This window comes from Mustela lutreola, chromosome 1 (genome assembly GCF_030435805.1).
Source record: "Mustela lutreola isolate mMusLut2 chromosome 1, mMusLut2.pri, whole genome shotgun sequence".
Taxonomy (NCBI): domain Eukaryota; kingdom Metazoa; phylum Chordata; class Mammalia; order Carnivora; family Mustelidae; genus Mustela; species Mustela lutreola.
Window position 1 is genome coordinate 34,940,865 of NC_081290.1, and position 24,232 is coordinate 34,965,096.

Consider the following 24,232-nt stretch of genomic DNA (forward strand, 5'->3'; position numbering starts at 1 on the left):
GTCTTGATAAATGTACCACGATCATATAAGATGTTAACATTAGAGGGAAATAAATGAGAGGTATACAGAAACTCTACATTGCCTTTGCAACCTTTCTATAAATCAAAAATAATTCCAAAATAAAGTCTTAAAACAAACAAGTACAAATTTTAAACAAACACATACAAAAAGATGTAATGATGTAAAATAAAGAAAACATTATTATACACTGTCATGCGAGAGATTTTTTTTTTTCTTAAAGATTTTATTTATTTATTTGACAGACAGAGACTACAAGCAGGCAGAGAGACAGGCAGAGAGTGGGGGGAAAGCAGGCTCAATCCCAGGACCCTGGAATCACAACCCAAGGCGAAGGCAGAGGCCCCAACCCACTGAGCCACCCAGGCATCCCTGCAAGATATTTTCTTAAAAAACTATGTTTTTTCCCCAAGGACTTGAACCATTCAGGAAATTAACAATGAAGCACAATAAATAAGCTTTACAAGGAAATTATGTGGAAGTTTTAAAAATTCCATGTACTCTTTTATAAGTCAGTAATAAATGGGCAAATAATCCAATTTAAAAATAAGGAATGATTAAGGAACTAGAAAAGGAAGACAAAACTCAAACACAGGAAAAGGAAGGAAATAATAAAGATTAGAACAGAAATAAATGATACACGGCACCTGGGTGGCTCAGTGGGTTAAAGCCTCTGCCTTTCGCTTGGGCCGTGATCCCAGGGTTCTGGAATCAAGCCCTGCATCGGGCTCTCTATTCAGTGGGGAGCCTGCTTCCTGCCCTGCCTGCCTCTCTGCCTACTTGTGATCTCTGTCTGTCAAATAAACAAATAAAATCTTTAAAAAAAAAAAAAAAAGAAAGAAATGATATAGAAACTAAAAAAATAATAGAACCAATCAATGAAACCAGAAGCTGGTTCTTCTAAAAGATCAACAAAATTGATAAACCCCCAGCCAGACTCATCAAAAAAGAGAGGACCCAAATAAACAAAATTACTAAAGAAAGAAGAGAAAATACCACAGAAATACAATTTTTACAAAATATTATGAAAACCTCTGTGCCAAAAAACTGCACAACTTAGAGGAAATGAATAAATTCCTTGAAACATATAACCCAACAAAATTAAAGCAGGAAGAAATAGAAATATTTAACACACCAATTACCAGCATGAAATTTAATCACTAACCAAAAAACTCTCAAAAATGAAAGTTCAGGACAGATGGTTTCACAAGCGAATTCTACCAAGCTATTACAAAAAACTGAAGAGGAAGGAAATCTTCCAAATTCATTCTATGAGGCCAGCATTATCCTGATACCAAAACAAGATAAACACTACAAAAAAAGAGAGGGTTTTCTCTCATGAAAAAACCCTCAACAAAATATTAGCAAATCCAATCCAACAATACATTAAGAAAATCATACACCACAATCAAGCAGGATCTATTCCTGGGTTGCTAGGATACTTCAATATTCGCAAAACAATCAACATGATACATCACATCAATAAGAGAAAAGATAAAAAACACAGGATCATTTCAACAGATGCAGAAATAGCATTCAACAAAGTACAATATCATTCATGAGAATAATCATCTGCAAAGAAGGTCTAGAGGAAAGATACCTCAATCTTAATTTGCAAATGACATACCAATAAAGAGTTAGTATCCAAAATATATGAAGAATTTATACAATTCAACATCTAAAAAACAAATAATCCAATTAAAAAAATGGGCAGAAGACACAAAGGGACATTTCTCCAAAGAAGACATACAGAGGGCCAACAGACACATGAAAAGATGTTCATTCATCATCAGGGAAATACAGATCAAAATACAGATCAAAACCACCATGACATACCACTTCACACCTGTCAGAATGGCTAAAATCAAAAACACAAGAAACAAGTGTTGGTGAAGATGTGGAGAAAAAGAAACCCTCGTGCGCTGTTGGTGGGAATGCAAACTGGTACAGCCACTGTGGAAAATGGTATGGAGATTACACACACACACACAAAAAAAATCAAAAACAAAAACAACAACAAAAAAAAACTAAAAATGGAAATGCTCTATGATTCAGGAATCATACTACTCGGTATTTACCCAAAAAGTACAAAAACATTAATTCAAAGGGATACATGCACCCCTATGTTTATTGCAATATTATTTACAACAACAAATCTATGGAAACAGTTCAAGTGTCCATTGACAGATGAATGGATAAAGAAGTGGTGTACACACACACACACACACACACACGCAATGGACTATTAATTCAGCCATAAAAAAATGAAATCTTGCCATTTCCAACAAAATGGATAGAGGGATAGAGCTAGTGAGTATACTGCTGAGCAAAATAAGTCAATAGAGAAAGACAAGTAACACGTGATCTCACTTATATGTGGAATTTAAGAAATAAGCAAAGGAAAAAAAGAGAGACAAACCAAGAAACAGACTCTTCACTCATAACAAACTAATGGTTATGAGAGGGAAGATGGGTAAAATAGGTGACTGGATTAAAGAGTACAGTCATCATGATGGAAAAAAAATACTTTTTCAAAAAAGAACACAAGATACTTTAGAAAAAGTACAATTTTTTTCAAGGATATATTATTTTTTCATTTAAATATTTTTTAAGGGAAAGACTGTACCTGAATATAACTAATGTATTAAAAATTTTAAATCACATCTTAAAAAAAAAAAACTTAGATAACTCTCCAAAGAAGATAAAGTAATGGCCAAAAGGATACACCAAAGAAAGCTTAACATCATCACCCACCAGAAAAATGTAATCAAAATCACAGTGAAATACCACTTCACAACCACCAGGATAGGTATAATCAAATATATAGATAAAAACTAGTATTGGTGACCATTTAGAGAAGATGGAACCCTGATAAACCCCTAGCAAGAATGTAAAATGGTGCAGTTGCTTTGGAAAAACAGGCTGGTAGTTCCAAAGAAGTTTAGACATAGACTTGTGCATTCATACCAACATTATTCATAATAGACAAAAAGTGGAAACACCCCAAATGCCCACCAACCAATGAAAGAATAAATCAAATGTGGCATATTCATACAATGGAGTATTATTCAGCCATAAAAAAAAGAATGGATTACTGATACATGCTACAACATGAGCCTTGAAGATGTTACACTAAGTGAAAGAAAGCCATTCACAAAAGACCATGAATGATATGATTCCATTTATATGAAATGCCCAGAACAGGCAAATCTATAGAGACAGAAAGTAACTTAGTGGTTGCCTAGGGCAGGAAGAGGTTGGGGAGAAATGAGGAGTGACTGTTAATGGGTAAAGGATCTTTTTTGGATGATAAAAATGTTCTAAAATTGATAAAAATTTTTTTTTTTTTTTTTTTTTTTTTTCTCTTGCTCCTCATTTTTTTTTTTTTTTTTTTTTTTTTTTTTTTATAAACATATATTTTTTATATACATATATTTTTATCCCCAGGTCTGTGAATGGATCAAGAAGATGTGGTATATATACACAATGGAATACTATGCAGCCATCAAAAGAAATGAAATCTTGCCATTTGCAACAACATGGATGGAACTAGAGCGTATCATGCTTAGCGAAATAAGTCAAGCAGAGAAAGACAACTATCATATGATCTCCCTGATATGAGGAAGTGGTGATGCAACATGGAGGCTTAAGTGGGTAGAAGATAAAAATGTTCTTAAAAGCGATCGTTGTAGAGCTCTGAATATGCTTAAAACCATGTGATTCTTCTCTCAATAAAGCTATTTAAAAAGAGTTCTGCCTATTAACTTAATATCATTACTGTTATGGCTCTTACAGTAGTGAGGACATGTTGAACCACTGCTAAACACTTATTTTTCAACCTTAACAATCATGGGGGTAATATTAAGCCCTTTTACAGACGAAGACAATGAGCTCTAGAGAGTATAAATAACTTCTACAAGAAAACACAGCTAGTAACTGCCAAATCCAAGATTATTCTTCACCACATCCTACTGTTTTCATTTTTTGTTGTGTTAGTATTTTCATTTCTTTTTTTTTTTTTTAAGATTTTATTTATTTATTTGACAGAGATCACAAGTAGGCAGAGGCAGGCAGAGAGAGAGAGGGAAGCAGGCTCCCCACTGAGCAGTGAGCCCAATGCGGGGCTCGATCCCAGGACCCTGAGATCATGACCTGAGCTGAAGGCAGAGGCCTAACCCACTGAGCCATTTCCTGAGTTCTCAATTTAATATTCAGTTCAAGAAAAAAATACAGAAAAATTTAAAAATGTCTGAAGATGGCAAAATCAAGAATCACTTTCATGTTGCCTTTATCATAAAATAAAGGCTAACATAGCGTCTATGTGTATTAAAAATTCCTCATGGGATGCCTGGGTGGCTCAGTCAGTAAAGCTGCTGACTCTTGATCTTGGCTCAGGTCTTGATCTCAGAGTCCTGAGTTCAAGCCCCATGTTGAGCTCCACATTGGCGATGGAGCCTACTAAGAAAGAAGAGAAAAGAAAAGAAAATAGGAAAGAACAAAGAAAAGAAAAAGAATTCCTCATATGAAATTCAAACTATTTGTAACTAAATATTTCATGATAAAACCATCTTCAGTGAACAGATCATTGCATTAATAAAAGCAGTAAGGTCGGTTTGAGGAGAGAGCCATTTTTACTCTCACACTGTCCCCCCATAACAATAAAATCAATCTAGGGAAGAGCAGGGGTTAACAATACAAATTCCATTCTAGGGGGCACCTGGGTGGCCTAGTCGGTTGAGCATCTACCTTTACTTCAGGTCATGATCCTGGAGTCCTGAACTGAGCCCTGAATTAGGCTCCCTGCTCAGCAGGGAGTCTGCTTCTCCCTCTGCCCCTCATCCCACTTGTGCTCTCTCTCTCTTAAATAAACAAAATCTTTAAAAAAAAAAATCCATTTTAGGAAATAGAAACTGAAGCATACCAGACAACTGGAGACATCTTGAGCTATTCTGAGACCCATATAGAAAATATGATACACTTTTAGCAAGATCCCCACTGATTAAGTAAAACTTAAACATGCTATGCGATGTTCTAAGCATTTTACAAAATTTAACTTGTTTAATCCTAACAATTCTGTAACATAAGACTAACCTCTTTCACTTCTTACTCTGTAATGTAACAACTGCTACAATTTTATATATTATATATAGTTAAGTAAATAATTCACTTTAGTAATTAAAGTTGGGGGGGCACCTGGGCGGTTCAGTCAGTTAACCAACTGCCTTCAGCTGGTCATGATCCTGGGGTCCTGGGATCAAGCCAAGCATGGGGCACCCTGCTCAGCAAGGTGTCTGGTTCTCCCTCTCCCTCTACCTCTCACCCCACACTCATGAGTTCTCTCTATCAAGTAAATAAAGTCTTAAAAAGGAGAAATAAATAAAGGGAATTATACCCTTTTTAAAAACTGTCTCCCTCTCAAAAGACAAATATTTCATAGTGCTCTTAATATTACTCAAAATCTAATGTCTATTCTTACCACGATTCTGGTTCCATTCATGTGCTTCTCCTAAGTACTTTACATCAAACTGGTACTGTCCATTAATGTAAAAATAATCATCAGTACTCAGAATAACTCCACTTGGATTATCCTCTTGCAAAGTCCTGTGAAAGATAAATGGAATTATTTTCATTAATTTTTCTCCTAAACTCCCTCTCCTAATTTTTAAAAGGTCATAATCCAAATATAGAATTCAAGTATTGGTACTTAAAAGTGAGAATACAATAATATCCAGACAACTCATATTGGAAATCCTCTTAGCAGAAGTTTGACTCCCAAGAACATTGACCTAAAACAAGTCTATTTTATTCCTTGAATTGAAAATCAATTATGGCTTTGTAACTCTGTAATCAAAGTTGAACTTCTCTTTTTTCCCATTCAAAGTAGTTCTCTTTCACATAAAGCTATTTCTACTGATTTCAGAAGCTCACAGTCTTGGAATTATCTTTGAATTTTTCTTCTATTCTATCTCCCAAAATGAAAGTCTAAGATAGAAGACTTCAATAAAAACTTCTGGAGAAAAGAGTACTGCTATTAGCTACAAAGAAAAAAAATGAGTAAAAAGAAAAAATTTTAGTGGTTACTAAACATCTCTATTAAGCAATAGCATTTCACATATTCATACTCTGTTAATGTTCACGTTCAAGCACTACACTGTTTTAAAAACTCAATTAAACCTCATACCTTGCCAAAAAGGATTTTCCTGATCCTGGAAGCCCTCTGAGAAGAACAAGAACTAGTCCAACATAAGATGACGTCTTCTTTCTTACAATCTGAGAAACTGGGGCTTCTTGCACTTGATAAGCACTTGTTCCCTCTTGATTTCTCCATACCTTTGTTGGGGAAGTGTGAGAAATAATTGGAGGGGGAAACGTGTAGTTGACCGGTCTCCAGTGTGTAGTGGTGGTTACAACAGGAGCTACAAAGCCATGATTTCCTTGAAAGAGGTCAAAAGCAGGAATCATTGGATTCCACATTGGTGGAGGTGGAGGAGGAGGCAGCAGTAGAGGGAGAGGGGTAAGTATAGGGCAGTAATTCACATCCTTCCCCTTTGACGGCAGTTCAGTATGTTTCTGTGGCTTGAAACCAAATTCTTCAGAAGGTACAAATGCATCAGGGACAGAAGTAGATTTCTGATCCTCACTTGTACCTAGTAAATCAAGCCCCAGATTTTGCACGGGAAGGCTTAAAGGAGGCTGAGGTTCGTTGGCATCCAAATCTACAGGGGCTGGAGAGAACGGAGTCTCGACACACTCAGATTCTAAAAGCTCTTTCTGTCTTTGACTGAGATTGCTACCACCCACCACAGTGTCATTTGCTACATTTAAAGAACTACTGAGAAGAGAATCTTCCAATGCCAATGTGTCATTCTTTATAAAACTTTTGGACTCATTAGAAACAGAATGTGAAATTAAGGTGTTTGAACTTAATGCAGAGGCAGAATTCTCTAAATTTTCACTGTTCAACTCCACATTTTGTGCAGAAAGAATGGGAGTCATACTATTTGAATCCGAATTTATAAATGCACTCGGGTCACTAACACTATTAACATCTTGCAAAGGCAAAAATGAGTACACTTGGTCATCAGAAGAGTTCAATTTCTCAAAAGCATTCTGTATCAAAGAATCCAAGTCTTCAGTTAGCTGCATGTCCAAAAATGAATCCATTTTTGATTCTTCACTCTCTTCTTCAGGAGGATACTTTTCCATTATTTCACGTCCCACAACACTTACTTGGTTCTCAGAAGCAACAAAGCTTTTTGAAGATGATTCTTCTACCTTGGCGTCAGTGGCAGATAATTCTAATAGACAATCCATTGCATTTTCAACTGTACAACAACAAGAGCAATATACATGTGTATTGAAAACAGTGAAGTATAATTTGATTAAAATCTGGGTAAATTTATACTTTTGCACTGAATGGAATATAGAAATTTATAAATATTCAAGTCATTTTTAATTAATATTTTACAAATATACCAGTCTATATTAGTGAAAGGTTTGAATGAAGTCATGTAATGCTGTTACTATCAGACAAATTGCATTAAAGTAGGACAATAAATTGCCATCAAGAAGATAATCTCTGACAATTGTGAATAAACGTAAATATCTATGAATTATATCTAAAGATACCTGTAAGTTGTATCTAAAAATTATCTGTAAGTGGTATCTAAAAATACCTATAATTGCATATATTATGGTTATTTATAAAGACCCAAAACCAGTTAATTCATTCAATAAGTACTTAGCTACTTGCCTATCTTTTTAAATATTAAGCATTTTTAAGCACTCTCCTATAAACCTGTTTATATGGTTTATGCTATGAATTTCACTTAATACAAAAAATAGGCATCAGCGTATCAGACATACTCTGTTCAAAGTAAATAAGACATAGTTTTTACTATACTTAAGGGATTTTTAAAGCCTAATGGAGGTAAAGATAATTAAGTTAGAAAACAATTACATTATAATATAATGTAGATTAAATAATACACACTTTTAGTAATACACAAATGCCATAGCAGCCTTATAGGAGAATAAAAAAAAATTTCACATAAGGTAATAAGTGAACTGGGACTTGAAGATTAAAAAGAAACTCGTCAGACACAAAGGGAAAAGTAAAGACAGTCTTGAAAACACAAAGCATGTTTAAGGTATTAAGAGAAGTTGGTTGGAGTATGAGCACACAGTAGGTATGGAAGATAAAAGGAGACAAAACTGGAAAAGATCAAGCAGAATTGGAAAAAGTGCTACATGTCATGGTAGGACATATCAATTTTACTTTCTACAAAAACTACCTGTCACCATATTTGAGCTAGGAGCTTTTTTTTTTTTTTTTCTTTTCAGTGTTCCAGAATTCGTTGTTTATGCATCACACCCAGTGCTCCATGCAATATGTGCCCTCCTTAATACCCACCACCAGGCTCACCCAACCTCTCAACCCCCTCCCTTCCCAAACCCTCAGTTAATTCCTCAGGGTCCACAGTCTCTGATGGTTTATATTTATCACCTCAATGAACCATCAAATAATACTATGAGGTATAGTATTTCTAGCAAATAGATGAAGAAAATGTAGTTCAAAAAGTATATTAAGTTGGCCCAAGTCACACGGGTATTAAGTGACAGAGTCAGGACTGGCATGTCTGACTCCAATGCTGAGCTCTTTCTATTATAATACAAATACAGAATTAGAATTGTTAAGCATTTGAAATTTGGGGTTTTGCTTATTTTTGTGTTGTCGTCTTTTGTTTTATGGAAAATATATATGAAAAGGAAGCAGAGCACAGGAGGTAATAGCTCTGGTCTAGAGTCAGAAAACCAACACCTAAATCTCCACTTGCTGCCTAAGACCCTCTGAACAAGTTACCTAACTTTCCTAAGCCTTGATTCTCTCATTTGCAATATGGGGATAATAAAAGTACCTACCTCATAGGGTTGTTGTGAGGATTAAATGAGATAATCCGTGAAAATGTGCTGTGCACAAGGACTGGCACCTAGTAAGCACCCAAATAATGTTCCCTTAAGAAGAAAAACAAAGAGGAATTGGAGGGGCAGGCCCGGCAGAGATCAGTTAGGATATTATAGCAATAGTACAAAGGTTAGAAGCCCTAAACATGGAGGGGAAAAAAAGAAAGAAAGCACGCAAGCAAACACAGAAGTAGTTCTACGAAGAAAATCTACATAATAGAAAAACACAAGGTCAACCAAAAAAATTATTAATTATTCATGAAAAATTTACATATAACTAAAAAAATTAGAGCACAACAATTCAGTGAAATATTAGAAAGCTATTAAAAATAGTTATAAAGATCAGAGCAACACCGGAAAAAATGCTTAGGTTAAGTTTAAAAAGCAAAATACATATTTTCATCAATACTATTATTCAAAATACTCAAAATATCAGTATTTATGAACAAGGTGTAGAGAAGATCCTGGAAAAGAGAAATATTTTTGTTAGGATGTAAGGGTAATATATTTTTCTTGTAATTCCTCATTTCTATGTTAGTGTATGTGAAACAAATTTTAAAGTACCGCAACATCAGGAAATAAATATTGAAGTCACATAAAATTCTGTACACTATCATTTCTGAGCATCATATGAACTGCTGAAAACTGGTTTTCTGCATACATATCATAACAGGATAGTTAAAATATGCTCACATCACAGTCCATGTGATAAGTAATAATGGAAGTTTCTCATGCATTAGCAAAACTTCCCCAATCTTGAATAATTTTATCTTATACTGATCATATCAACACTAAGCATTAACATTTAATTTACTCATTTAGTCAACTTTGATTGCTTGTCCATCTGCCAAAATACTTCCAAACAATTTATTACAAGTTATTAATAATACTAAAGATAAAGACTTTACAAAAAAAAATCTCAATTCTCACCAAAAAAGTCATATGAGATACATATTATTATTTTTCGCATTAGCAGATAAGTAAACAGACCCAGAGAGCTTAAGTGGCAGAACTAGAAATCTAACCCAGGTTTCTTGACTCCAAAGCCAATATTGCGAAACACTACCCTATTAGCATCAACTCCTAATCAGCTCTTATTCCCACAATTACAATTATCTTTTCATTCAATAAATATTTACTGAGGTCCTATCTGAATCATTTGTTATTTTAGGGGCTGGGGATACAGCATAAAAACAGTTTATAAAAATCTGTCTTTATGGAGCTTACATCCTAAGACAGTGGTTCTCAGTTGGGGATGATTCTGGTCCCCAAGGGACATAGGACAATAGATGGAGGCATTTTTAATTGTCACAACAGGCTGCTGAAGGTTGCTACTGGAATCTACGGAGAATAGGCCAGGGATGCTGCTAAACATCCTATGATTTACAGGAAAGCCACTCACAACAAAGAATTATCCAGTCCGAAATGTTAATAGCGCCCACCTGTTCTAGGGGAAAGATTAAAAAAAAACAAAACATAAAATATGACATCTATATATACATCTTACATCTAGAACTGTATATTTCTCAAAAGCAGAAAAAACTATGCTTTCTTCTTCATATTACTCACAATACCAACTTAGTACCTTGCCCATAGCAGATGCTCAATAAATTAACAAAACAGAAATAAGGCAATCATTTTTCTATATTACTACTAGTCATGGCACAGTACATGGAATCTTCTTACATGATGCAAAGGGTTCAAACTAAACTTTTTCTCACCTTTGAAATCACATTCAGAAAGCATCAAATACACTACATCGGGATCCAGATCAGAAAACATCTCTGAGATACTGGTGAAGAGTTCCTCCTGATCAACTTTTGTCTCACACATGGAAGGAATAGTAGTTGGCTCCTCATGACTAGCAACACCGGATACGACAACTTCCTTAGAGTTTGCAGTCTTCCGAATAGGATTTCCCCCAAGATTTTTCCTTCTCCTTGGCATTCTGACTTCCAAAACTAAAATGTTTCCCTTTTCTTATTTAAGATGTTTGATATTTAAGTCATACCTCAAAGAAAACATGGTTAAATATCTTGCACAATCCAGCAGTAATAGGACCTAAAACAGAAAGCAAGTAAAAACACTCAGACTATATAGTTACATTTCCATTTCTAAAATTGGAATGACATCTTTATTTAACTCTAAGAAAGTACCACCAACTCTGGTAGCAAAGCCAAAAAGCAGTCAGACAACTTCTCTCTCTCTAAAATACTCAAGTTTGCCAAGATTGAACATGTTAAAACTCAAGATATTAACAACTGTAATCAATTTTCCCAACAGTGTATACACTGTTTTAATGTCATTATTTTATTTTTTGAAAAACATAAAACAGTATTCACAATGACAATGCCTACTGAACACCAAATCTGGACGTCTAACAGGCATTATAAACTTAACATGCCCAAAGCTGAGCTCTTGGTCACTTCCTTCACACCCACTCTTCTCAGTCTTTCCATCCTCAATTAATACAACTCTATTCTTCCAACTGCTCAGATCAGAAATCAGATCTTAGAAAATTCCTAACTCCTCTCATCCCACATCCAACCAGTAAGCCAACTTTGTCAATACAACCCTCAAAATGTATCCAGAATATGACCTTTCCTCACAATCTCACTGCCACCACAGCCTATTGCCCAGATTACTATATAAGTCTTAAACCAATCTTCTCGTCCCTTCTTCTATTTATATGTAGCAGAGCAATCAGTAGTGACTCAGTTAAACTATAAGTCAGATCATACAGATCTGCTTAACTATCTACCGACTTCCCATTTCACTCAGAGTAAAAGCCCGAACCCTTAAAACCCATAAAAGTAAAAGCCCATAACTCAGACATGTGTTACATCAGTACTGTCATCCCTAAACCTCTTTCCCTTGCTCAGTGTCGCTCCAGCCACACTTTGCCTCCTTGTTCTTCTCCAACACACCAGCCATGTTCCCTGTGGGGAACTTTTACATTTGGCTCCCTCTACCTAAACTACTAGTCTCTCAGGTATCTATAAAAGTTTCTTTCCTCAACCCCTTCCTATCATTACTTAAACATTACCCACTCAAGAAGTCAATCCCCCAACACCACTTATCCGACTTTCCTTATTCGAATTTTCTCATAAGACTTATCATCTTCAAAGAATGAGTATGTTTTACTCATTTTTTATTGTATTTACTACCCATAATTAAGAAAGTGTAAGTAAGCTCCACAAGGGCAGGGACTCATTGATCTAGAGAACCCCAGATAGTCTACTTGCTTTCTCTACTTGGATGTATCTAATAAACGTTTCAAATTTAACATCTAAAACTAAATGTCTGATATTTTCCCCAAAATATACTCTAACCATTTGGTCTAGCTACTGTCCTCATTCACTCATATTCCAGGATCCTAAATGCTCTGCTTCCAATCCTTGTCTCCTACAGTCTATTTTCAACACACTAAGCAGAATGATCTTTGTACAAAATACAACATACATATATACAACAACCTACAAGTCAGAATGAATCAAGATCTGCTCTAAATCCTCAAGTGGTTCTCCACATCACTCAGTAAAAGCTAAAGTTCTTGCAGTAGCCCATCTCTCTGCTGGCCTCTGATAAACTCCTCCCCCAAAATTTGCAACTCCTTCAAATCTTTATTCAAGTGTCACAGTCAATGATTTCTTCCTTGATTAACCAATTTAAAATCATGTCGCCCCAATCCCTCTCCCCCAATCTCCCTTTCTCTGAACCAACCACTGGCCCTTAACACCCATACTATAAAATTTACCTTTTAATTAAATTTATTGTGTCATAGCTCTCTCCATCTTCCAGAACTGCACTGTCAATATGGCAGCCACTGGCCACATGTGCCTATTTAAATTTAAATTAAGTTAAATTAAGTTAAATTGCACTTTTCTATATTAATAGCACATAAAGTAGAATGCAGAGGGGAAAAAATTATCAGAGACAGAGAAGGACATTATATGATCATAAAGGATCAATGCACCAAGAAGACATAGCAACCCTAAATGTGTATGCACCAAACAAAAGAGCCACTAAATAAGTGAAGCAGAAGCTGACAGAACTAAAATGAAACGGACAGATCCACAATTAGAGAAATTTCAAACTCTTCTCTCAACAATTGATAGAATAACTAGACAGAAGATGAGCAAGGATACTGAACACAGTAACGTCATCAATTAAGAATAATTGACTTTTATAGAACACGCCACCCAACAATAGCAAAATACATTATTTCCAAGTGCCCACCAAATATGTACCAAGAAAAACCATATCCGAGGCCTTAAAACAAACCCAGAAAATTAAAAGGACTGAAATTATACAAAGTGTATTCTCTGACCACAATGGAATCAAAGCAGTAATCAATTAACAGAGATAACCGGACCTTAAGCAATATACCTAATAATCCATGAGTCAGAGAGAAAGTCTTAAGAAAAATTTAAAAATACACTGAAATGAATGAAAATGAAAATAAACCATATCAAAATTTGTAGGACACAGCTAAAGCAGCAATGCTGGAAATTTATAACCAAATGCAAACAAATCACAAAAGAGGAAAAGTCTCAAATTAATAATTGAAGCGCTCCCACAGCAATTACCTAGAAAAAGAAGAGCAAAACAAATCCACAGCTAGCAAAAGGGAATAAATAAAAATAAGAGCAGAAATGAATAAAATGGAAAACATAAGAACAAAAAAGAAAAATCAATGAAACAAACTGATAGTTCTTTAAAAATAAAAATGACAAACCTCTAACATGACTAACAAAGAAAAAAGGAGGAAAGACACATAGTACCAATATCAGGAATGAAAAAAAGGATGTCACTACAGAACCTTGTATGCTGAAAACTATAGAACACTGATAAAAGACATCAAAGATCTAAATAAATGGGAAGACACAGGATGTTCACGGACTAGAAAACTGAACATAGTAAAGATGTTAATTTTCCCTAAACTGATAGAATTCCTTTCAAAACCCCAGCAAGAGTTTTTGTGAATATGGACAAGATTATTCTCAGATTGTTTTTTGTGGATACGGACAACATTACTCTCAAACTAAATGCTACAACAATTTTGAAACAGAGGAATCAGTCAACTCAATTTCAAGATTTATTGTATAACTACATTAACTAAGACTGTATGGTATCAGTAGAGGGACAGACATATAGATCTGAAAACAGATTATACACTTGGAAACAGAAGAGAGAACCCAGAAATATACCAACACAGAAATATACCAATATGTTTTTGACAGGTGCAAAAGCAATTTAATGGAGAAAAGATAGTCTTTTCAACAAAAAGAACTATAGCGAGTGGGCATCCACAGATTAAAAAAATAAATGTTGACCTCATTTTCACATTTGATAGAAAAATTATCTCAAAATGGACCAAAAACTCAAATCCATAAAACTATAAACATCTTAGGAAAAGAAGCAAACAAAAACAAAAACCAAAAAAAAAAGAGAAGATCTCTGGGACCCAGAGCTAAACAAAACACCAAAAGCATAATCCATAAAAGGAAAAGCAGATAAACTGTATTTCATCAAAATTAAAAACTTTCACTCTCTGAAAGACCTTGTTAAGAAAATGAAAACATAAGTTATAGATTGGAGGAAATACCTGCATACCATATATCCAACAAAGGACTGATATCTAAAATACATAAGGAACTTACCAAAACTCCAGAGTAAAAACCAAACAATTCAATTAGAAAATGGGCAAAAAGCATAATACCAAAAGGATATATGAATGGCAAATAGGCACATAAAAGATGTTCAACATCATTAGGCATTAAGTAAATGCAAAATTAAAGCTACATACAATGAGATATTACTTACACAGCTATCAAATGGGCTAACCTAAAAACTAATGACAACACAAAATCCTGGCAAGGTTACAGAGAAAATGGATGGCTCATACACTCTGCCGGGAAGGTAAAATGGTACAGTCACTTTGGAAAAGAGTTTGGAGATTTCTTTAAAAGCTAAACACACAACATCATACAACAATTCAGCAATTGCATTTCTGGGCATTTATCTAAGATAAATTAAATATTAAGTTCACCCAAAAACCTGTACACCAAGTTTATAGCAGCTTCATTCATTATAACCAAAAACTAGAAAACAATTCGGATGTCCTTCAATGGGTGAACTGTTAAACAAATTATGATACTTCCATTCCATTCCACAAATTACTAGTTAGCAATAAAAAGGAATAAAGTAATGATACACAAAAATAACCTAGATGAAATTCCAGAGTTATGCTGAATGGAAAAAATCCAATCCCCAAAAGCTATATATTGATGATCCCATTAATATAACATTTTAAATTAGAGATAGAGAACAGGGGCGCCTGGGTGGCTCAGTGGGTTAAGCCTCTGCCTTCGGCTCCGGTCATGATCTCACGGTCCTGGGATCCAGCCCCGCATCGGGCTCTCTGCTCAGCGGGTAGCCTGCTTCTCTTCCTCTCTCTCTCTGCCTGCCTCTCTGCCTACTTGTGATCTCTGTCTGTCAAATAAATAAATAAAAATCTTTAAAAAAAAAAAAAAAGAGATAGAGAACAGAATAATGACTGCCAAGAGTTAAGGAAGGGATGGGGAGAGGAGGGCAACTGGGTGTGGCCATTTAAGGGTAAGTTGGGGGATTCTTGTATTGATGGAAATGTTCTATATCAATGACAATATCCTGGTTATGATACCATAGGACAGTTGTGCAAAAATGTTCCATCGGGGGAACTGGGTAAAGAACACAGGAGATTTCTCTGTACATTTATTAGAGCCAGATGTGAATGTATAATCCCAAAATAAAAAGTTTAATTCTGAAAAAAAGCATGTTAAATTAAAAATTCATTTCATCAGTCATACTACTCATATTTCAAATGCTCAGTTACTACATGTGGTTAATGATTACCATATTGGAGAGCAGAAATAGTAAGCTTTTCCCATCAGTGCAGAAAGTTCTAGTGGACAGCAATGTTCAGCAGTATAAGATCCATGGAACAAGTGAATATCCTATCTTGGGAAAATAAACTATATAAGCAAAAAAGTACAAAGAGGAAATCATAAGGAAAAAAAAAAATACTAACAGATCTAGCCACATTTAAATGTAAAAGACCTATGTATCAGAAACAAAATTAGGGGAAAATACGTACAACATACAGCAACTGTTTTCAATTTTTCTCCTTCCATTCTTTCATAGATTTTTGCCTCCACCATTTCTACAACTACCCTAAAATTGCTCTTATCTACCAACAGTGCGCAAAAGTTCCTTTTTCTCTCCAAATCCTCATCAACACTTATTATTTTTTTGACTTTAGTACTTCTGACAGGTATAAAGTGGTATCTCATTGTGGTTTTAATTTGCATTTCCCCAATGATTAGTGATGTTGAGCATCTTTTCATTTGTCTGTTGCCTATCTGTATGTTTTCTTTAGAAAAATGTCTATTCAGGTCCTTTGCCCATTTTAATCAGATTATTCAGTTTTTAGGTATTGAGTTATTTGGAGGTTCCTTAAAATATTAAAAATAGAATTACCATATTATCCAGTAATTCCACTACTGGGTATTTACCCAAAATGAAAACACTGATTCAAAAAGATTCATGAACCCCTATGTTTATTGAAGCATAATTTACAATAGCCAAGACATAAGGATGCCTGGATGGCTTAGTCCATTAAATGTCCAACTCTTGATCTCCGCTCAGGTCTTGATCTCAGGGTCATGAATTCAGGCCTCTATGCCCAAGAATCCATCAACAGATGATTAAAGATGTGGGATGTGTACATACACACAAACACAGTGGAATATTACTCAGCCATAAAAAAGCCATGAAATCTTGCCACTTGCAACAACATGGGATGGACCTAGAAGATATAATACTAAGTGAAACAGCCAGTCAGGGAAAGACTAATATCTTATGATTTTACTCATATGTGGAATTTAAGAAACAAAACAAATGAAACAAGGCGGGGGGGGAGCCAGACTCTTAAATACAGAGAACAAAATGGTGGTTGCCAGAGAAGAGGTAAGTTGGCAGATGGGTGAAATAAAGGGGATTAAGAGTATGCTTATATTGATGAGCACTGAGAAATACATAGAATTATTGACTCATCATACTGTATACCTGAAACTAATATAACACCGTATGTTAATTATACTTGAATAAAAAAATAAAATTTTTTTAAAAGGAAAAAAATGTTTTAGAGATCTTAAGCAACCAAAGGTTTTGGTACTTTCTCCCATATTCATTTCAAAGTACAAGCCAATCTAAACTAAACTAAGTGAAAAAGAAGCCCAGAAAGGTTCTGATTTTCCCTGTGATTTATGTTGTTCTTTTTACATCAAATATTAAATCATTTTCAAAAAAAAATAAAAATTGCTCTTATCTAAATCACCACTGATGTACATGTCAATGATAAAATTCACCAGGAAGATGTAACAATTCTGCAATTCTAAGTTTGTATTCAACTTGTAAAAATGCTCCCTCTATAACTATTAGAAAAAAGAGCCCCCCCCAACAAAATAAAAAAAAAATGAAGGGAGGAACAATAAGGACAGAGAAGATCAATAAATAACTTGGCTTACTATCTATATAACATTGAATCAAATAACCACAGAATATACTTTATTTTCTAGTACATATGGGATTATATTAAAATTATTAACTAAAACAGAACTAGAAGACACAGTTGTTTGAAAATATACTCCCGTACTTAAGTCAAAGAAGAATTCCACTATGTTAGTGAAATGCTAACATCAATTCAAGACAATAGTTAAAGGGCACCTGGGTGGCTCAGTGGGTTAAGCATCCATCTCTTGATTTTGGCTCAGGTCATGATTTCAGGGATGTGAGATTGAACCTCGGGTCTGGTTCTGCACTCAGCCCAGAGTCTGCTTGTCCCTCTCTGTCACTCTGCCTTCCTCACCCCCCACAAGCCCTCTCTAAATAAATAAGTAAAATCTTTTTAAAAATAAATAAATGAAAATTTAAAAAATAAAATAAATTAATATTAGAAAATATTTTAACCAAATAAATATATCCAAATTTGTGAGATACAACTAAAGTCATGCACAGAAAAAGATGCATACAAATAAATGCGGGTGCCTGGGTGGCTCAGTTAGTTCATCTGCCTTCGGCTCAGGTCATGATCTCAGGGTCCTGGGATCTAGTCCCACCCAGCATCAGGCTCCCTGCTCAGCAGAGACTCTGACTCTCCCTCTCTCTTTCCCATCCCCCCATTCATATTCCCTCTCAAATAAATAATTAAAATCTTTATTTTTAAAAAAAGATGCATATAAATGCATATATTAGAAAAAAAGAAAGGCTGAAAAATCAACTGTCTAAACATTCAATAGGCCATTTAGAGAGGGGCGGCAGCAAATCAAACCCCAAAAAACTAGAAAGGAAATAACAAACAGCAAATACAAAATAGAAAACAAATACATAGTAAATGGGATCAACAACATCAAAAGACAGTTCTCTGAAATCTACTAGTCTTAAAAAAAAAACTATTAAAAATAACAAATCTCTGGCAAGAGCGACCAAAGAGAGAGGAGGTACAAATTACCAATATCAGAAATGAAAAAGGGGACATCATTATCAAGTCCAGATACAGCAGAGTTGCACAGTGGAAGTGTGCTGGGCCCATCAAGTCGAGAGACATGTGTTAAAACAGGGAGAGAGATCATAAATAATTTTATGCCAATTTTAAGCTTTAAATGGAATGTACATTTTTTTAAAAACATATATCATACCATATCTGAAATAACAAGATCTGATAGTCCTGTATCTATTAAAGAAATGGATCTTTAACTTAAAACCTTCCCACAAAGAAAACTCTAGGGTCTAGATGGCTTTATAAGTAAATCCCACTAAATAACCTATAATATCAATCTTACACAAACTCTTCTAGAGACTCAGTTAAAAAGAAAACACTTCCCAACTCATTTTATGAGGCCAACCTAACCTTGATACCAAAACCTTACAAGGATATTAAAAGAAAAAAGTTCCAGGCCTATTTCAATCATGAAAATAAATGCAAAATTCCAAAGCAAAATATTACAGTAGAAAGACATAAATTATGAATGATATATTATACAAAACACAAAAATATTAGTTATTTATTAAAAAAAAAAGTATCACAATTAACCTGAATTTATTTTTAGATTATAAAGCTGTTTTAATGTTTGGAAAATTAATCAATGCAATACCCAGTATTACCAAAATAAAGAAGAAAAATCATATAATCAACTCAATATACACACAAAAACTATTTGAAAAACATCAACATCCACTCATGATAAAAACTCTACACACTGGGGCGCCTGGATGGCTCAGCCATTAAGCATCTGCCTTTGGCTCAGGTCCATCCCAGGGTCCTGGGATCAAGCCCTCCCCCACCTCTGCCACTGGCAGGCTCCCTGCTCACCAGGGAGTCTGCTTCTCCCTCTCCCTTTGCTGCTCCCTCCAGCTTGTGAGCTCTCTCTCGCTTGCTCACTCCCTAACAAATAAATAAAATCTTTGAAAAAACAAAAAGACTATTCTTTCTCCAATGAATGGTCTTGGCACCCATGCCAAAAATCAACTGACCATAACTATAAGGGTTTATTACAAATTCTCAATTCTATTTCGCTGGTCTATATATCTACTCTTATGCCAGTATCACATCATCTTGACTTGTAGTTAAGTTTTAAAATCAGGAAAAGTAAGGATGCCTGGGTGGCTCAGTCAGTTAAGTGTCTGCCTTTCAGCTCAGGTCACAATCCCAGGGGGTCCTGGCATAGAGTCCCACATCTGGCTCCTTGCTCAACAGGAATCCTGCTTCTCCCTCTGCCTGCCAAACCCCCTGCTTGTATTCTGTCTCTCTGTATCTCTCTCTCTTTCTGACAATAAAATCTTTAAAAAAGTAAAATAAAATCAGGAAAAGTGAGTCTTTGAACTTTGCTCTTCTTTTCCAAGACTTCTGACTATTCTGCGCCCTTTGGATTTACATGCAAAATTTAGAATTCGTTTACCAATTTCTGCAAAAAAGCCTTTTGGAATATTGACAGGGACTCTGTTGAATCTGTAGATCCTAAGTCAAAGTTTTGATTTAAAGCCTCCAAGACCTCTGCATTTCATATAGAGTAAAACCTCAAATTCTTAAAATGGCCTAATTAAGATACTAAACAGTATGGTTCCCTAAGAACTCTTTCAAATCATTTCTTGGTACTCTCCCTCCTGCTCTTTCTTAAATTCACCCAGTATTCTCCTGTTTCACTGCCCTTATACTTAATTCATAGCCTGAAATGCACTCCCCCAGATACATACCTGACTCACTCCTTACAAGATTTAACTTATGGCACCTTTGAAGCAAGGCTTCCCCTAACCGTACTATGCAAAACTGCACACACGAATGTTCTCTCCATTTCTCTCTCATTATTTTTTCCCTCCAAATCAATTACCACTCTGTAATTTCAATGTTTATGTTGGTTAATGCTTGTATATACCCTGACTCTAGGAAGTAAACTCTTTGAAACCAAAGGCTTTTGGCAATTCTGTTCACTCCTGCACTGCCATCACTAAACTAAATAATAAGTACCAAAACTATATACCAATACCAAAACAATGTCTAGCACATAGTAAGCACTCAATAAATTCCTGCTAGATAAATAAAGGATTAAGGTAAGCAAAAAGAAATAAGAACAGGAAAGCAATAGGTATAGAATTCTAGAAAGAAATTGTAATACTCAATAAAAATTTAAAAGTTTAACCCCATTAATAAAATGAAGTTAAAAGAGGAATGCATGGGTGATGTCATCAGTAAAGCTTTGGCTCAGGTCATGATACCAGGGTCCTGGGATGGAGTCCCATATCGGCCTCCTTGTTCAGCAGGGAACCTGCTTCTTCTGCCTGCCACTTCCCCCGCTTGTGCTCTCCCCCCCCCCAAATAAATAAATAAATAAATCCTTGTTTTAAAAAGTGAAGTTAAAAGAATATTACTGAGGTGCCTGGGTGACTCAGTTAAACGTCTAACTCTTGATCTCAGCTCAGGTCTTGATGTCAGGGTCCTGAGTTCAAGCTCCACATTAGGCTCCATGCCCATCCTCTCTCTTTCTTTTTTTTTTTTAAAGAGAAAGAATATTACTGTTACGTCAGATATGACTGTTATGTTGCTTAATAGATAAAAAAATAATCTTTAAATAATAATAGCCATTGTTGGCAAGGCTATAGTGAAATAGGAATTCTAATACACTGTAATGAGAATAAACTAGTAGAACCTTTCTAGAAAGCAAACTGGCACTGTGTATCAAGAAATCTCAAATTAGAGTTGACCTTTGAACAATGTTGGGGGAGGTGGTAAGAACACCAACCAGGTAATCAAAAATCCACTGATAACTTTTGACTTAACTACTAACAGCCTATTGTTGACTGGAAGCCTTACTGAGAATATAAACACAAGTCAATTAACACAAATTTTGTAAATGTATTATATGTATTATATATTATATGTATTGTTTTGTTACAATAAAGTAAGCTAGAGAAAAGAAAATGTTATTAAGGAAAATATAAAGAGGAGAAAATATATTTGCAGTACTATACTGTAAGAAATCTGCATGCCCGTGGATCCGGGCAGTTTAAACCCGTGTTGTTCAAGGGTCAACTTACATTCTTTGATCAAACAATTCCACTTTCAGAAATTCATGATAGAAAAGAATCAGATTTACATATTTAAATAGATATTTATACAGAAATATTCAAAATACAGTAATTTTTTTACAAAGAAAAACTAAAAAACAATAAAGTAATGAGAAAGAAATAACAAAATAATTTCTGGTGATAGCAATTACCGTTTATGAAATACTTAACATACATCAGCTAGAATGTTATGGCCATGATTTTACTTAACTTTTAAAATGGTAAGTAATATTATGCCTATTTTGCAAATAAGAAAAATAAGAACTAGAAAAGGTAAGTATCAAGCTTAAGGCTCTCAAGGAACAAAACAGGGATTGAACCCAGATTTATTAGATTCCACTAAGCACAATATCCCTTTAAGATTCCTAAAATGGAATTTTATACAGTCATTAAAGACTATATTTTGGATAATATTTGAGAGTGTTTTTTTTAAGACAATGTTAGAAAATAAAGCAAGACACAAAACTAAATATAATTTATACAGACACCCAAATGGAACTAGTTTAAATTACAATATTAGACTAGAAATCTCTTATGGGATTATAAATTACTTTATATTTAGCATACTATTCTTTTTAAATACTACTTTTGCATTTTCCAAATAATCTATACTATATACATACTTTAATAAACAGGAGGGAAAAAACAACCACTATTAATAAAGCTGAATCTTAGATTTCCTCTATACTTCCTCTACCTGGCAAGCCATACATCCCTTCTACCTCTTTTTCCATCATGTCCATTTATACAGAAAAAGATCTAAACATGTAGGCAGCTTAAGTGTCCCAACTAATATTTAGTATAGTGAAGCACCTCTATGAAAACATACACTACCACCAAGTACCAGTTTTACTTTCTATACCCAGATTATTTCAATTCCATTTATCCCCCTGAGTGATCTTCAACTCTTTTATCAACTGATCCAAGGCATCTTTCTTCTTCCATAAAGAGAGCCTTATTAATACGCTAGTTTAAACAAGGTTATGTAGCTTATTCACATACATACCTGACCTACAGAGTGTATTCTAAAAGGATATGGGAAATAAGGATGGGTAAGTAAGGTTTGATATATTATGGAGAAATGTGAAACTGGCTCAAATGAAAAACCTAAAAACAAGTAATATAAATTTTTATTAATAATGAGGCCATGAAAATTTAAATTTCATATTCTATTCATTTTCTAAGCTCTTCTATCTCTATAATTCAATTTTAACCTGATAGAGAACCAACCAATATGTATTTGCTCACTGATTACCATCAGAATATTCCAGCAGGTGGCCTTAACAACTCAAGTTTTTTTTGTTTGCTTGTTTGTTGTTTTTTTTTAAGAGATAAAGATACATGTTCTTTTAAATATTAAAAAAAAAGTCTGGGTTAACATGAAATTTATAAACGTAGAAGAGTGAACACAAATTCTAACACTGGTATGGCAATAGTCAGTACTGCCATTAAAGTGAATATACCAATAAATACCACTTCAAAAAAAAAACCTTCCTATCGAAAGCTACATCATCAACACAATACTAAAACACTAAAGAAATTCCCCATGTCATTTACAAATAAATCTGCTTTATTTATACAAAGGCCACTAATTTTAGAAAACTTAACTTTATAGAACAATATCAGAAAATAAATTTCTGTAACAAGAAAGATATTCTATTTAATATATGCAATATCAACCATCTAGAAAGAAGAGGCCTAAGAAAATTGATACGAACAATCAAATTTATTAATAATACTTTAGCTCCTTAAAGCCATCAAAAAAGAAAGAAAAACAAAAACATCACTCTATAAGGAATATATATGGAAGTCACAGAACCCAAAACATTCTATCATCCCAAACAAGATGAAGAAACATCTCTTTCAGAAATAAATGCTACCCAAACCAAACAATCCACCTTTACTGGGGATTAAGTTACCTACAAAATGATTTTAAGTGTACCACTATGATAAGGATAAGATAAATACTAAATCTCATGAAGGTACCAAAAGGTGTGTCACTAAAAAACAAACAAACAAAACACCAGAATTTATACAAAATGTAATCAAATTAAGGTGACCAGTAATCTTAAAATGTATTTATCTGACATAAAAACTACCATAACTAATCATTGAAGACATCCTAAATATCAATGGATAGAAGTATGGCTAAATAAATAATGGTAAAAGTCACCCTTTAGAATACTAGACAACTATTAAGCAGTTTAAGATAAAGAAACCAGACATATGTAGAAACCAGAATGACCCCTGAAACATATTTTTAAGTGAAAAATCCAGTTGCTAAATAATATACAGCTTTTGGCCAAAAAACCCAGGAAGATGTAATTCTCTAGAGTTCTTCAACACTTTCTATAATCCTCCATTACATACTGCCAGTATTAGTCTTGCTTGGTTATTTTAGGGCCTCACACTGTTGGTTTTACCAACATATTTTCATCTATGTGTGTATATTTCCCTATTAGCCATGTTCCTTAGTAACACAAGTAATGATACATACTCCAGTCTGACAGTTAGCTGTAGTCCCACACATAAAATAGGTGCACAAATAATATTTGCAGATGGAGAATATATAAAATATGAAGAAGCA

General features: G+C 34.4%; 1 protein-coding gene across 10 annotated transcripts in view; it reads right to left on the reverse strand.

Moving 5' to 3' along the window:
- N4BP2 (NEDD4 binding protein 2) overlaps positions 1–24,232 on the reverse strand; it is an 83,416-nt gene that overhangs the window by 44,550 nt on the left and 14,634 nt on the right. For 4 of the 10 annotated variants that reach the window (XR_009350971.1, XM_059163126.1, XM_059163113.1 and 1 more), the window contains exons 3-6: positions 12,740–12,822; positions 10,704–11,043; positions 6,200–7,343; positions 5,495–5,619 (exon numbers count right to left, since the gene is read on the reverse strand). Coding sequence is in view for 9 of the 10 variants with exons in the window: in XM_059163126.1 (XP_059019109.1) it covers positions 5,495–5,619; positions 6,200–7,343; positions 10,704–10,929 (1,495 nt within the window). In the remaining variant the exon portion in view is untranslated. Of the gene's footprint in view, positions 1–5,494; positions 5,620–6,199; positions 7,344–8,940; positions 9,034–10,703; positions 11,044–12,739; positions 12,823–24,232 lie in introns of those variants that run through there. The other 6 variants (XM_059163134.1, XM_059163116.1, XM_059163141.1 and 3 more) reach the window with 5 other exon arrangements.